The sequence below is a fragment of the Physella acuta genome, unplaced genomic scaffold (assembly GCF_028476545.2).
Source record: "Physella acuta isolate Inbredline_101_S28 unplaced genomic scaffold, ASM2847654v3 ptg000187l, whole genome shotgun sequence".
Taxonomy (NCBI): Eukaryota; Metazoa; Mollusca; class Gastropoda; family Physidae; genus Physella; species Physella acuta.
In genome coordinates, this window is record NW_026731706.1 from 800,001 (window position 1) to 817,208 (window position 17,208).

Here is a 17,208-nt window from a genome sequence, read left to right on the forward strand (position 1 = left end):
GACTGGACGGAATATTACAACACTGTATGATATTACTGTGTTGTTTGTATGTTTGTATGGATGGGTCTCGGGTTTGAGCTATCGGGTATGGTGTGTGTGTGCGGGAGTGGGAGGAGGGGGTTGGGGTGGAATAATCAGGATAATAATTTAGACAATCAAACTTAGCACGCGACGCCAATGAAACTGTGCTATTGCGCCACTGGTTTAAAGAGAGCGCTAGAGTTTGCGAATAAAAAACATTTCGAAGTTTTAAGAGTTAAAGAAAAGTAAAAAAAAAAACTATTATGCATAACTATACAAAATAAAATACTGTAAAAGTTAACATTGATTCATTTATTTGTTTTTAACGACCACCTAATCTAATTATCTAATTAGTGGATGTGTTAATCAACCATTTAACGTGCATTGATGCTGTTATTTAAGGATCGATTTGGTTGAACTCTGAGGTTTGATTAGATCAAGCACCGGACGGGTCATTGGAGGTTAGCTATCGTTCACCTGTTATTCTATGGCATTGTTTGAGGGCAGTGACTAGATGTGATGCCAATACAGGTGTGATGTCATTATCCAGGTGTGATGTCATTATACAGGTGTGATGTCAATATACAGGTGTGATGTCATTATACAGGTGTGATGTCAATATACAGGTGTGATGTCAATATACAGGTGTAATGTCATTATACAGGTGTGATGTCAATATTCAGGTGTGATGTCAATATCCAGGTGTAATGTCATTATCCAGATGTTATGTCAATATCTAGCCTTGATGTTAGCAAACCGTTAACAACCTATGCTAAAATCTAGCATACTGTCAAAACCTGAAGTAAACGCTAATCAACATTTAACAGCTCCCGTGGCATGTTAACATGTCCTCATCAGCCGGGGTCGTATGCTACGTATGCTATTAAGCTTGCAGCAAACGATTCTGAATGCTAGTGTGCATTAGCCCCGCGGCTGTTTGATTAATCTGAAACCAGACGAAATGAACCGGATCCTGTCAGTCATTGAACCCAGGCTGGGTCCTTGACCTTTAAAGTCTGGGCAACGTTTCATCGCGGAGTGGAGCTAATTTTTATTTCTTCTAAAACAGGTTTTAAAATAATCTAGTTCTAGTGAAAATAATGATAGAAATGCTTTCATCTGTTATGGTAAACGAGTGAATTTTTTAGATTTAAAAACGCATTAAACGTCACTAGAAAACTCAAAACGTGTTAGGGAATTAAACTACTGCTGATCTCTCAACTTAATTACATATGCATTTATTTTTTAATATGCTGATAATTTTATAATTATAACAACACTATTGTTTTAATATACTGAAAGTGAGCCAGGTTAATGGTAGCAGACTAAATATGTTTAGCGTGTCTTGCTAACTTCGAATCTTTCTGGTGATTAACTCCCCTGTAGGGGGGGGGGGCGTCCATAAACCACGTCACTCTCATGGAGGCAAGAGGGAGGGTCGGAATTTCGTGCATTAGAAAATGTAACACACATTTGAATTTTGAAAAGTAATTTTATCAACTGAATTTTTAAAGTTTTTTTTTTATTTTTTATTATTATTTTTTTTTTTTTTTTTTTTATTTTTTTTTTTTTTTTTTGTAAATTGCAAAAAAAAAAACAAGTTATTAAAAAGTCTAGTGAAAATTTAAGCGCAATTTCCTTATGTTATCCATAACAATTTTAAATCGAGATAAATCATATATTCAGCAAATAAATAATGCAACACAAGTAGTTTTAATAATTCAAAACAAAATAGAAAAAATATTTATTAACGAGATTTTTAAAAAATCCTTTCGAACCTCCGCTCATTCGCTATGGTAAAATCCTTTCGAACCTCAGCTTTGCGCTAAAAACCTACACGACGCTCAGTTTAAATGTTCTTAATTAATTTTTTGTAACCGAACGAAAGGATATTTTTGAAAACTTTCTTCGGCAATATTGGTCTAAATTATGGCAGGAATCGATTGGTAAATGTTTCAAGTCGCTAAGTTGTCTGGTTGCCGAGATATGGAGCAAAAACTGCATTTGTTCGAGGTTTTTGGCTTTTCCGGGAAATCCAGGAAGGAATTCCGGATTTTTTTTTTTGGCCCACAATCATCCTTGGAACTTGCTTAACATTTTTGCTTTTGGAACTAGTCCTCGATATTGCTTCGTTGAGGAGGAGATACCACTTAAAGCTGCGGACACACATCCATCCATCCATACATCCATCCATACATCCATCCATCTATCCATCCATCCAGAAATGACGAGTTAATAATCGCAATTGTTCGTATGGAAATTGCGCTAAAGATATAGGGCCTACTCAATATTGACCGAACACAGAAAATATTTTAAAAAGAAATCGGAGTTTTAAATTCAAAATCAGCAACCTTGAGTTGGGGGTTGTAGGTTGTAGTGTAACGTTATTTCAGGGATGGGGTGGGAGGGGGGTCTGCTTTTTTGTGAGATCATGTGACGATGTACAGGGGAGGGAGCTAAAGAAATCGTCCGAAAAAGCGTGACCCCCGATGACCCTTCAGTAAACAACAAACTAGGCGCTGACCAGCACTACCGCCACAGAACACCGGAGCCAGACGTTTAGTTCTCGCTTCGTCTTCATAAAGCCGTCGGCGCTAAGTGAATGACATAATCCGTTTTGGTGTAAGTATAATACGTCTAGACCAGCAGCTAGGCTTGGGGGGAGGGGGGGGGGGGGGGGGGCGGGGATGTAAACACTGTGCCTTGCTACGTCATTTCCGGTACGAAAAATCGTTTTGTCGCAAGTCAGGCTTACAGGGTATATCCTGGCATTTGTTATGCTGTGTCAGGCTTACAGGGTCTATCGTGGCATTTGTTATGCTGTGTCAGGCTTAAAGTCTTGCAGTGTGTACATGGGTTTTTGGTGTACATTAACATGCTTAGTGTCTAGCAGTGTGTACATGAGTTTTTGGTGTAAATTGACAGGCTTAGTGTCTAGCATTGTGTACATGGGGTTTCGGTGTACATTAAAAGGCTTAGAGTCTTACAATGTGTACGTGGGTTTTTCTCATGCTTAAAGTCTTGCAGTTTATTATTCTTTAGTGGTTTTTTTATCTGCATGGGTGAAGAGTGTCCAAAAAATTCTTCTGACTTTGAATGTGTCGGCCTTGCTATGTGTTTAAGAGTTTGCTGTAACTGTGTTACTACAAATATTGTTCAATATGTCCTCTTAAACTTATCTGTTCATATGTTTTTCGTGTATGCAAACGTGGGTGTTGTGTGTTCGCTGTGTGTAAAATATGTAATCCGTGTGTGTATGATGGTTGTATCTTGGACGGTATCATTGTTTAATTTAGTGTGCCGTGTGTAACGCCGTGTATTTTGTGTTTGTCTCGTGTGTTGTGTGTTGGTGTTGTGTGTTGTGAGGATGCTGTGTGTGGGTGTTGTGTGTTGTGTTTTGATGTTGTGTGTGGGTTATATTGCTCCGCGAGTGCTCCTGAAAGAAATAACCCCAACCCTCTACAACTACCCACCCGACCCCCAACCCCCTCCCACTAACCATCCACACCCCCTTCCTACTACCCACCCCACACACCAAATATTACTCACCCCAGCAGTGCGCGTGCACCCATCAACCACCAACCACCAGCCGCTACTTATAACGGTAATTCATGTCCAACCATCTCACACACGCCCACTTTATAATCTGACACAGACATCTGAAACTATCTAAACCCTTACATCTGATGCAGATTTCAATATTCTTATCTCACAAATACCACACACCAGATACAAGAAAAACTCATTTTTTTAAAAAACGCCCACTTCTATAATCTATCTATATACTACTAAAAGTCAAGTTTGTTTACATGTTTGAATATTTATTTTTTTGTTTGTCCGATCGAAAATTGTGATATGTTCGACTCTATCTGGAAAGCTGTAAAATAGTATGCAGGTAGAGAATAATTTTTTAATGCAGACAGACTGTTGATCACAAATTTATTTAAAGACGTTAATTAATTAATTGATTTATTCATATGCAGAGTAACCCATTTTTTTTTAAAATGTTAAAACTTTGCCTAAACTTTGTGGGAATAGTGACGTCACAGGTTTTTGTTTACTCTTTAGTACAATAAAATGGCGGCGTCTATCGAAGAAAATTGTGTTCCCATTCCAAAGTTTAACGCGTTCTAAATCTAATTTTCTGTCGGTCATAACTTTAACAATACGTCCGTTTGCTGTATTTATTACGTTCCAACACTTATATCAATTTTAAACTGTCTTTTTTCATTTAGTTTTACAATAAATTTCTCTAGATCTAAAGTTATGAATCTAGCTAGAATCTACTATCTAGCCTAGGGCCTAGATTCAAGAATCTAGATCTAGATCTAGATATCTAGGTCACTAGACTCAATGTAAATTCTAGATCTAGACTTAATGTAAATTCTACATCTAGAATCTATTTCGGGCCTAATTATTTTATGTAAATCTTTGTTTAGCTTCAATGATCATCTAATTCGAGAATACATGGGATTTTTTTGTTATCTAGGTTCTATATCTAGATATAGTAGGATTACTCACTAACTTGGAGGCGTGGTCGGCTGCTAACAACAATATGGCGTACGGACCGGACGCAAGACTTCCGACCATTTTTAGGCCATGTTTACCACGAGCAAAATGGCGGGTGTTCACATTATTTAAACATGGTATAGGTGGCCAGGGCTAGATATGCCAGAAAAGCATTTTAAAATTTGCTTTGGAGAATGAAGGCTAAATTTGAAAGTCAGTGTCATAAACATTAATAGAACTTTTTTTTTTTTTTACGTTTTCAATTATTTTTTCTTAAGCCCTATATGTGAATGATAAGGTTGACTATCAGGACCTCGCGGGGCACAGGGCAGGTGAAGTAGGGTTCATCTGTTTCTTTGTCCTAAGCAAATGAAGGGATAGTGTGGTCAGAGACATGCTCGGCTGGAATCGTTTTTGTTGTCTAAGACTTGGCGGGACACTGGGCAGGTGAAGTAGAGTTGAGTAGGTCACCTGTGACGTCAGTATATGAAGGGATAGTCCGAAATCGTTGTTTTCGGTGTTTTTAAAAGATAAAAAACATATTTTTGAATGTGGGGTCTGTTTTTTGTGACGATAAGTGACACTGCAGTAGCGAGGAGGGGGGGGGGGGGGCGGGAGGGGAGGCGGGGGGGGGAGGGGAGGTGGAGGGGGGGGGGCGGGGGGGGACATTTGTTGGGGCGCCAAAATGGTTTGGAAAAATAAATTGAAAGGTTGAGGGGGGTTCAAATGGAAAGTTTGAGTGGGGGGGGGGGGGGTTGCACATCAAAAGTTTGAGGGGGGGGGTTGAAAATCGAAATCTTGGGGGGGGGGGGGGTTCAAATCGAAAAGTTTGTCCCCGGGCGCCGGGAAGGGTCGCTATGCCTCTGAGTGACAGACGTGATGTTTTTTGATGGATGACCCCCGAAACCCACAGTTATCCAACGGATGACGGGTATTCTAGTAAGTGCTAAAGCTGAAAAAAAATGCATATCCTGCATAGAAAGTATTAAAACAGGCCGCTCCCAACTTAACTGTTAATTGCTTCTCATTTTAACTTTTTTTTAAAAAAAGGTATTTAAGCTTGTTAGCGGTCTAAGAATATTAAACACCATCGTATAAATTCTTAATCAATTACCGTGAACTTAATAATTGCTCTAAGCTTCATCCCCGTGATCTTAATTACCATGAAACTGGTGATAAACTTGGAGCGTTAATTTAGGGAATTTAAGGTGAAAATATTGTAGAAATTTATTTTCCTTTCATCCATTCATTCCTTCCTTCTTAAGACGAGACCGTGGTGCCCACCACAGTATTGTGCCCCGGGGGTCAGGCTGACATCTTGAGTTGCCGTGACATAATGTAGAGCTTTGTTGTAATAAATTTATCCGGTAAGGCTCGAACTTTTTGGGGATACAAAAAATGGTTCAGTTAATTAGAGGTGGTAAGACGTGTTTAACTGGACAGCGGGGATATTGAACCGTGCATTTCATTTCATATATATATAAGCCTATATATATATATATATATATATATATATATATATATATATATATATATATATATATATATATATATATATATATATGCCAAATATACAATAGAATGGGAAGCAGAAGTGAAATAAAATATTTTAATCCATATAAACCCCAATGCAGCAGCTAATGATCTTTTGTTCTTATTTAATGAAACATCCCGATGAATAATTCATCAATTGTTCTTATTGTTCTTGTTGCCACCTTTGCTGTTGTCGCCGTATAACAATCCCAATGCTGGGACAGGTCCATGTCTATGATACACTATGTGATGTATTCCGCCTACGTGGGACTGTATGGTTGAATGCCCGTAAGAGCATGAACACATATACGGTTAACATATAATAAAATTAATCAACGCTTCTTGTAGGGAAATTTACAAAAAACTTAATGCTAGTTTATTGCAAAAATTTAGTTTTTATGTTTTCATGCAGGGAGAGCTAATTATTTTCATATGGTGTGTTAATATAGTGAAAAGTACTGATTTTAAATAAGAGAAACAGTTTTCATAGCATACAAACATATCAGGTCCAGATTACAACGCTTATTTTAACACAATATCTAAACACTTTGACACATTATCTTTACACACACACACAACCTAAACACCTAGACACAATATCTTTACACACACACACACAACCTAAACACCTAGACACAATATCTTTACACACACACACACACAACCTAAACACCTAGACACAATATCTTTACACACACACACAACCTAAACACCTAGACACAATATCTTTACACACACACAATACCTAAACACCTAGACGCAATATCTTTACACACACACACAACCTAAACACCTAGACGCAATATCTTTACACACACACACAACCTAAACACCTAGACACAATATCTTTACACACACACACACACAACCTAAACACCTAGACGCAATATCTTTACACACACACACAACCTAAACACCTAGACACAATATCTTTACACACACACAATACCTAAACACCTAGACGCAATATCTTTACACACACACACAAAACCTAAACACCTAGACACAATATCTTTACACACACACACAATCTAAACACCTAGACACAATATCTTTACACACACACACACACACACACACACAATACCTACACACCTAGACACAATATATTTACACACACACAAGATATCAAAATCCACAGACAATATAAAATTTCGGAGTCATAATATCAAGACCGACAGAAAAAATTATACAAACCTACACCCAGTATCAAAACCAAAACACATTATCGAAACCTTCAGACAGTTTCAAAATTTTCAGAAAATACAGCATAACATTCTGAATTTATATCGTAACAGATAGATGCAATATCAATTCACATCCATACCTACACATATTTTTTTTCAAAACCTACTGCAGTCAAACATCAAGATTTTCACACACACACACACACACACACAAACACATTTCCAGAACTGGCGCTATTTAAAGAATAAGAGGCACATTTCACACAAACCTACACACACACACACACACACACACGCACAGACAAACAACCAAGCAAACAGGTTTAGAACCTTCTTTCTACATAAACCCCCGTCTTAAGGGGAAAGCAAATTATTTCTCTAAGCCAAAGGCTGTAAGATATTTTCGATTAAAAGATGCCAATGTTTAATTTCTCAGCCCAACTGATGGGAAATAACCTGCATTTTTTACTCCCCCTTATGAAATTGCATATTTGAGATAAATAGAAGCTATGTTGGTTTGGCTACTGAAGAGTTATTTCCCCGGAATAAACAAAATTTTCAATTTAATAATACGGTTGGTTGTGTGCAGAGATAAGCTTCAAGCTGAACTTGTTTGTGTTTGTTTACATTTTGTTGTCTATTTGGTGTGTGTGTGTGCAGTCAGTGTCCTTAATTAATTTAATCGCTGTCGTCGGCAGCTGTAGGTACTAATGAAGTCTTATGTCAACCTGACCAGTGCTTGACCCATCAAGATTACTTTTTTTTAAAAATTGCCATCCACAGAACCTTGTCTTACTGTCTACCTCTTTGATCATATTAGCGTTTCCTATCTACACCTCCCATATAGCAAACTTTCCTATCTACACCTCCCATAGCCAAGTTTGCTATCTACACCTCCCATAGCCAAGTTTGCTATCTACACCTCCCATATAGCCAAGTTTGCTATCTACACCTCCCATATAGTCAAGTTTGTTATCTACACCTCCCATATAGCCAAGTTTCCTATCTACACCTCCCATATAGTCAAGTTTGTTATCTACACCTCCCATATAGTCAAGTTTGTTATCTACACCTCCCATATAGCCAAGTTTCCTATCTACACCTCCCATATAGTCAAGTTTGTTATCTACACCTCCCATATAGCCACGTTTGCTATCTACACCTCCCATATAGTCAAGTTTGTTATCTACACCTCCCATATAGCCAAGTTTCCTATCTACACCTCCCATATAGTCAAGTTTGTTATCTACACCTCCCATATAGCCAAGTTTCCTATCTACACCTCCCATATAGCCAAGTTTGCTATCTACACCTCCCATATAGTCAAGTTTGCTATCTACACCTCCCATATAGCCAAGTTTGCTATCTACACCTCCCCTATAGCCAAGTTTCCTATCTACACCTCCCATATAGCCAAGTTTGCTATCTACACCTCCCATATAGTCAAGTTTGCTATCTACACCTCCCATATAGCCAAGTTTGCTATCTACACCTCCCATATAGCCAAGTTTGCTATCTACACCTCCCATATAGCCAAGTTTGCTATCTACACCTCCCATATAGCCAAGTTTGCTATCTACACCTCCCATATAGTCAAGTTTGTTATCTACACCTCCCATATAGCCAAGTTTGCTATCTACACCTCCCATATAGCCAAGTTTGCTATCTACACCTCCCATATAGCCAAGTTTGCTATCTACACCTCCCATATAGTCAAGTTTGTTATCTACACCTCCCATATAGCCAAGTTTCCTATCTACACCTCCCATATAGTCAAGTTTGTTATCTACACCTCCCATATAGCGAAGTTTCCTATCTACACCTCCCATATAGCCAAGTTTCCTATCTACACCTCCCATATAGCCAAGTTTGCTATCTACACCTCCCATATAGTCAAGTTTGCTATCTACACCTCCCATATAGCCAAGTTTGCTATCTACACCTCCCATATAGCCAAGTTTCCTATCTACACCTCCCATATAGCCAAGTTTGCTATCTACACCTCCCATATAGCCAAGTTTCCTATCTACACCTCCCATATAGCCAAGTTTCCTATCTACACCTCCCATATAGCCAAGTTTGCTACCTACACCTCCCATATATCCAAGTTTGCTATCTACACCTCCCATATAGCCAAGTTTGTTATCTACACCTCCCATATAGCCAAGTTTGTTATCTACACCTCCCATATAGTCAAGTTTGCTACCTACACCTCCCATATATCCAAGTTTGCTATCTACACCTCCCATATAGCCAAGTTTCCTATATACACCTCCCATATAGCCAAGTTTCCTATATACACCTCCCATATAGCCAAGTTTGTTATCTACACCTCCCATTTAGCCAAGTTTGTTATCTACACCTCCCATATAGCCAAGTTTGCTATCTACACCTCCCATATAGCCGAGTTTGCTATCTACACCTCCCATAGCCAAGTTTGCTATCAACACCTCCCGTATAGCCAAGTTTGCTATCTACACCTCCCATATAGCCAAGTTTGCTATCTACACCTCACATATAGCCAAGTTGGCTATCAACACCTCCCATATAGCCAAGTTTGCTATCTACACCTCCCATATAGCCAAGTTTGCTATCTACACCTCCCATATAGCCAAGTTGCCTATCTACACCTCCCATATAGCCAAGTTTCCTATCTACACCTCCCATATAGCCAAGTTTGCTACCTACACCTCCCATATATCCAAGTTTGCTATCTACACCTCCCATATAGCCAAGTTTGTTATCTACACCTCCCATATAGCCAAGTTTGTTATCTACACCTCCCATATAGCCAAGTTTGCTATCTACACCTCCCATATAGCCAAGTTTGCTACCTACACCTCCCATATATCCAAGTTTGCTATCTACACCTCCCATATAGCCAAGTTTCCTATCTACACCTCCCACATAGCCAAGTTGGCTATCTGCACCTCCCATGTAGCCAAGTTTGCTATCTACACCTCCCATATAGCCAAGTTTCCTATATACACCTCCCATATAGCCAAGTTTCCTATATACACCTCCCATATAGCCAAGTTTGTTATCTACACCTCCCATATAGCCAAGTTTGTTATCTACACCTCCCATATAGCCAAGTTTGTTATCTACACCTCCCATATAGCGAAGTTTGTTATCTACACCTCCCATATAGCCAAGTTTGCTATCTACACCTCCCATATAGCCAAGTTTGTTATCTACACCTCCCATATAGCGAAGTTTGTTATCTACACCTCCCATATAGCCAAGTTTGCTATCTACACCTCCCATTTAGCCAAGTTTGCTATCTACACCTCCCATTTAGCCAAGTTTGTTATCTACACCTCCCATATAGCCAAGTTTGTTATCTACACCTCCAATTAGCCAAGTTTCCTATCTACACCTCCCACTTAGTCAAGTTTGTTATCTACACCTCCCATATAGCCAAGTTTTGATATAAGCTTATCAAATTTTCAGTGAAGATAAGTCGTAGGGGATTAACTGAAATTCCCTGTAAACATCTGCGATGACGCAGGCTTTAATGCTTGGTTAACTATTAGTTTAAAATGATGTATTAAAATAGTTTTATTAACAAATTTTCTTTAGACGTGTGCAATTAAATAGCAAAACAAAAAAAAAAATATTTTTACAAAATAAGCCAATGTTAAAAAGCTGTAAACTAATTTCACTAGCAGTCGCGGCATTCGACATCGCTCCGTTATTTGTTCTTTTAACACATGTTTATTAGTTAGCTTTAAGTTGCGCGACACTGTGTTGTGTGATAGTGTGACGGTTATCTGATATAGATGATATAATGAGACTAAAGATAGCGGAAATAAATAATTGACACAATGTTGAGTTTGTAAAAGATCTCGGGAAATCTAAAAATTGACATTTGAATTTGCAAAGGAGCATGGGAAAACTTAAAAAAATGACAAAAATTAAATTGCTAGAAATCTAAACATTGACAAATTGTTAAGTGAGTAACACATCACAATTTTAGATAAGGATGTTGATTTGTTACCCAACCTCCTAGTACAACATAAAACCTTGGTGTCCGATAACTAAACATGCCCAATACTTTATTTAAAACAGTAATAACAACTGCATCAAGATCAGAAACATAACATTAGATGGAAATTGCGTGATTTTTAAATTATCTTCTGTTGGTAACCAAACAAAAATAAAACTAAGCACGAATCGAAAGTTGTACCCTCCCCTCCACCTCTTTTCCACAATCTCAGACAAGCAACAAAGAATTCTTTTTTTAAATGTCTAAATCTATTCTCACCTTTCCACTCTGTCATAATTTGACATCCTAACAATTTCCATTCACCTAAAAACATTACAAATAAACCCGGTTAAACCTGGTTTCAAGTCATCTACTCGAGGAAAAAAAAATGCCCACTGAACGAGATTACAGACATCGATCTACGCCAGACGGATTGCCCGGATATACAGATTGTATCGAACTAATATATATTAAAATGTGCAGCTTAATTCGTTGAGTCCTGTATTTAAACCGCCTGGTTAGTTTAGTTATAGGTTTCATATTTTGGCTGGATTGCACTGAGAATCATCAATTCTGGTCCAAAGATGAAGTTATGCGAGTTCATTTCGTTGGGTCTTCATGACCAGTATTCAACCAAATCAGTCATGACAAGATAATCGAACTCATCTTGTGTGAAACCATACGATACCCTCTCATCAAATACAACATTTGATTTTTTATGAAAGAAAATACCTGTCTTCTCAGCTGTTTTCACAAATTTGACCAAAACTTTTCTTTAAGTGAGACCGAAATCTGTATATTTATCAACTTTACGTTCCTGCTCAAGACACACGGGGCAGAGGAAGTAGAGTTCGTCTGTTTCAGAGACCTCGGCATATGAAGTGATAGTGGGGTTAGCACTATGTCCAACCGCCTTTACTTCCCTAACGTTTAGGTACCCATCAGAGTTGGGTGGACTCAGGGACGGTCTACTGACTTGAACCCGGATTCGACCTCGAGACTTTCGGGTAAGAAGTCTAGCGCTCTAGCGCTAAGAAACGCTATCTATCATGAGACCGTAGACTTTCTTCTAGCCTGGAATCAAAGGCCTCTTATCTTATAGCACCGTAAGGGGTCTTTCTTTTTAAATGAGACTGCAAACTGTCTCCTAAAACAGGACAAAAACTACTTGTCATATTGAACCAAAAGCTGCCTTGTTTGAACTGGACTAAACGCTGTCTTTTAAAATCGAACCAACTGTCTGATTAAAAATGCCATATGTTGTCTTTAAACTTACGGGATCAACCATCGTTTACTCTAAATACGGCTGTGTGCACACACAAAATGTAGCTGGATTAACTGTTACCATTTTAATCCTTAAGCTTCTAACTGTCAACTGAATTCTAATCTGTCACTATACATTGTAGCGACCGAATAACATCAGCTCTACAAAATGTCTATCTCTGTTCATGATTTATTTGTAATAAATCGATTAAAAATAATTATAATTATTCATTTTTTTAAATAATTAGTTGAGTAGCCATTGAAACTCAACAATTTTAACTCTTATTTCTGTACCACCTAGGTTCTAAGGCTCACAGACATCCACGCTACTTTTCATATTTAAGGTTCTGGTTGTGTCAGTGTGTGTTCTTTAACTTGTGTTGGGAAAAGATTAAAGTCTAGATACATTGAGTAAAGATATAAGCAAATCAACGAAGAAGAAAAAGTGTTTTGTACTTTACTTATAAATGGATGCCTAAAAAAGACTTAATTGCGAAACTCTTCAAGGAAAAAAACTCACCAGGATAGAAAAACAATTGAAGTGATACAGGTAGATCTTGTAGGTGAGAAAACGATTGTGTTTAACCTGTAACGTCGGTGTGAAGTCTGGTTAGACAAGGTCAAGGTTTAATAGTGGTGGGTCTATGATCATGGGTCTGTCAATATGGTCTATGGGTCTATTAACATAGGTCTGTGTTTAGGGGTCTATGGATCGCTGAACATGGGTCTGTCAATATGGGTCTCTGGGTCTATGAATATGGGTCTGTGAATATAGGTCTGTGAATATGGTCTATGGATCTCTGAATATGGGTCTGTGTTTAGGGGTCTATGGAGATCTAAACATGGGTCTGTCACCATGGGTCTCTGGGACTCTGAACACGGGTCTATGATTAGGGGTCTCTGGATCTCCGATTATGGGTCTGGAAATATGGGTCGCTGGGTGTACAAACATTAATGAACATGTGTCTCATAAAATAATTTATGACACGGATAATTAAACATGGGCCTAAGAAGATGGGGCTAATGATCATGAGTATAATCTGGTTCTAGAGCTCATTGCGTCGTACTAATATAATATTCTAATTTTTGTGGCCAACTTCACATTCAGTACATCTAAAAACACGAACTTTCTGGCAGCTATCACGTTTTTATCTCTGTTCATAATTTGAACAGGGACAAATAATTTGATAATTTTCACAACAACCTTCAGCATATGCACGTAACTATCAATACTGTTCACAGACACATTAAAACAGGAAACTGACAATATTGTTTACAGACAAACAAAAGCACGCAACTGACAATATTGTTTACAGACAAACAAAAGCACGCAACTGACAATATTGTTTACAGACAAACAAAAGCACGCAACTGACAATATTGTTTACAGACAAACAAAAGCACGCAACTGACAATATTGTTTACAGACAAACAAAAGCACGCAACTGACAATATTGTTTACAGACAAACAAAAGCACGCAACTGACAATATTGTTTACAGACAAACAAAAGCACGCAACTGACAATATTGTTTACAGACAAACAAAAGCACGCAACTGACAATATTGTTTACAGACAAACAAAAGCACGCAACTGACAATATTGTTTACAGACAAACAAAAGCACGCAACTGACAATATTGTTTACAGACAAACAAAAGCACGCAACTGACAATATTGTTTACAGACAAACAAAAGCACGCAACTGACAATATTGTTTACAGACAAACAAAAGCACGCAACTGACAATATTGTTTACAGACAAACAAAAGCACGCAACTGACAATATTGTTTACAGACAAACAAAAGCACGCAACTGACAATATTGTTTACACAAACACAAAAGCACGCAACTGACAATATTGTTTACACTAACACAAAAGGACGCAACTGACAATATTGTTTACACAAACACAAAAGCACGCAACTGACAATATTGTTTACACAAACACAAAACCACAAAACTGACAATATTGTTTACAGGCACACACAAAAAAAAAACTGAGAAGTTTTCAACAAGCCAAAAAAAAACATCCCCTCAACATTCAAAGCCAAAAAATATGTATTCCACAGATTCTGCATCTTAGCAGATAACAGGCTATCTCAAGGCGGGACTTGTAGCATGTTGCCCACCGGTTGCAAACCGGCTGCAGACCGGCTGCCGGTCGGCCCTAATTGCGCATGCTCCCCTTAGCTCATCCATTATTCAAATTCCAGCTTTCGCCACTTTGCTTAACTCCCCTCGTTTATTTTATTTGTGAGGGGGGGGGGGGGGGGTGACCTTAAAAAATGACATTTGGGTTGCAGTTTAAGTACAATTACTTAAGGTGGATTGGATTGTTTTTAGGAGTATTTTTTTGTGGAGAGGATTTTTTTTTTTTTAAATGCGGTTTATAATATTTTGTTGCTGTTTTTTTTTAAATTTTGCAAATAAATAAATTTTAGAATCTAAAAAATGTGACATTTTTTGTTGAGGTTTAAAGACAACTATCAAGGCTAATTAAGATTTTTTTTCTTCTTTTTTTTGCTGAATTGGTGTTACAATATTTTTGTTCTTTACCGATTATTATTTTATGTTAGTAATAGTTTTATCTTTAAAAGTTATGTTATTTATTACATCAATGATCGAACATTATCACAGATATAATGAAACAGCATCAAAGATATGACAGAATTCATAATAGATGTGACCGAACATCATCAGGATGTGAACTATCATTATCTTAGATGTGATTAAACATCATCTTAAACGTGAAAACATCATCATAAATGGAAGGGAACTTTATGACAGACTTGAATGAACCTCATAATGTGTTAGAAAAAGGGTTAGAACAGATGGGACAGAACATCAAGTTAAATGTGATCAAATCATCACAGATGTGAAGGAAGATAATGATAGACGTGAACGAACATCTTCATAAATTAAAACATCAACTTAGATGTAAACAAACATCATGATAAGTGAACTCCAGAATAGATGAGAATGAACATCATATATGTGAACTTCATCATTGATGTGAACTCTTTCATTAATGAGAATGACATCATTAATGAGAATGACATCATTGATGAGAATGACATCATTGATGAGAATGACATAATTGATGAGAATGACATCATTGATGAGAATGACATCATTGATGAGAATGACATCATTGATGTGAACTCCATTATCGATGTGCTCTATCACTGATGAGAACAAACAACATAGATGTAAACTCCATCACTGATGAGGACACACATCATTGATGTGAGCTCCATCATTGATGATGACACACATCATTGATGTAAACTCCATCACTGATGAGGACACACATCATTGATGTGAGCTCCATCATTGATGATGACACACATCACTGATGTGAAGATGATGAGCAAACGCCTTACCTGCACAGGAAGCAAGGACGGCGATACACAGCGCGCGATTCAGCCAGTCATCCATGTTGGTTGTTCTCGTTCAACTCCATTCATTTTGGCCGCAGCATTCCAAGTACTTCTTAGTATCCACTTCAGCGGAATTTACAGCCCGGCCAGGCGCAAATTGCGTTACTATTGACGGCAATCAAGCAGCCCAGCGTCCTAAACACGTTGAAATATGATGGGGGAGGGAGGGGGGAGAATATGTGCTTTTTTTTTTTTTTTTTTTTTTTTTTTTTTTAAGCGCAGTAAAGACGTGAAATGAATAAATGTAAACACGAGTGGCGCCCGAAGCTTGCTGGGTTATGTCCCGTTTTCCTTCCGGAAGTCTCCTGCGATTGGTTGAGGTCTGGGTCTAGAGAAGGCACACCTGCATCTTAGGCAGAGTAACTTTCCTTGGTTCTAGTTGAGTAAGAATATGAAAAAAAAATATTGTTTCAAAAACAGATATATTTATGCAATTGGTGAATTTTTAACAAACGAAATATAAAAATTTGGCAAGTGCTAATTAGTGCAAGAAACGTATGTGTATATTTTAAATGAGATACGAAACAGTAATTATGGGATATTTTTAGAAAAGCTTTAACATTTATTATGCAATTATATGATTTTTTTTTTTAGGAAAACATAAGTTCACAGACGCTTTTAAATTTGATATTTATGTATAATTAGCACATTGATCTGAATTAGTTCGATTATATCAGAAAATAACATTAGAAGCCCAACCCCCCTATTAGAATATGACAATGGCAGAAATATCAAATTATGGCGCGCATCATTGTGTACTAACTGACCCCCCCCCCCCTACCTCTCCTTCCCTTATTATCAGAACGCGAAGAGCAAAATGTTTTACAAGAACTGTAGAAATACTGACATTAGAAGCTACGCATTTGCTGCTGACATTAGGTGCTACTGACATTAGAATCCACACATGTGCTACTGACATTAGAAGCTGCACATGTGCTACTGACATTAGAAGCTGCACATGTGCTACTGACATTAGAAGCTGCACATGTGCTACTGACATTAGAAGCTGCACATGCGCTACTGACATTAGGTGCTACTGACATTAGAAGCTGCACATGTGCTACTGACATTAGAAGCTGCACATGTGCTACTGACATTAGAAGCTGCACATGTGCTACTGACATTAGAAGCTGCACATGCGCTACTGACATTAGGTGCTACTGACATTAGAAGCTGCACATGTGCTACTGACATTAGAAGCTGCACATGTGCTACTGACATTAGAAGCTGCACATGTGCTACTGACATTAGAAGCTGCACATGC

At 37.9% G+C, this 17,208-nt stretch overlaps 1 protein-coding gene across 1 annotated transcript in view; it reads right to left on the minus strand.

The window, feature by feature from the left end:
- LOC131936787 (neuronal acetylcholine receptor subunit alpha-10) overlaps nt 1–16,145 on the minus strand; it is a 194,075-nt gene extending 177,930 nt beyond the window's left edge. Inside the window, exon 1 of the mRNA XM_059293861.1 lies at nt 15,888–16,145. Coding sequence (XP_059149844.1) covers nt 15,888–15,942 — 55 coding nt within the window. The 5' untranslated portion in view covers nt 15,943–16,145. The remainder of the gene's footprint in view (nt 1–15,887) is intronic.
- Between the last annotated feature and the right edge of the window lie 1,063 nt (nt 16,146–17,208).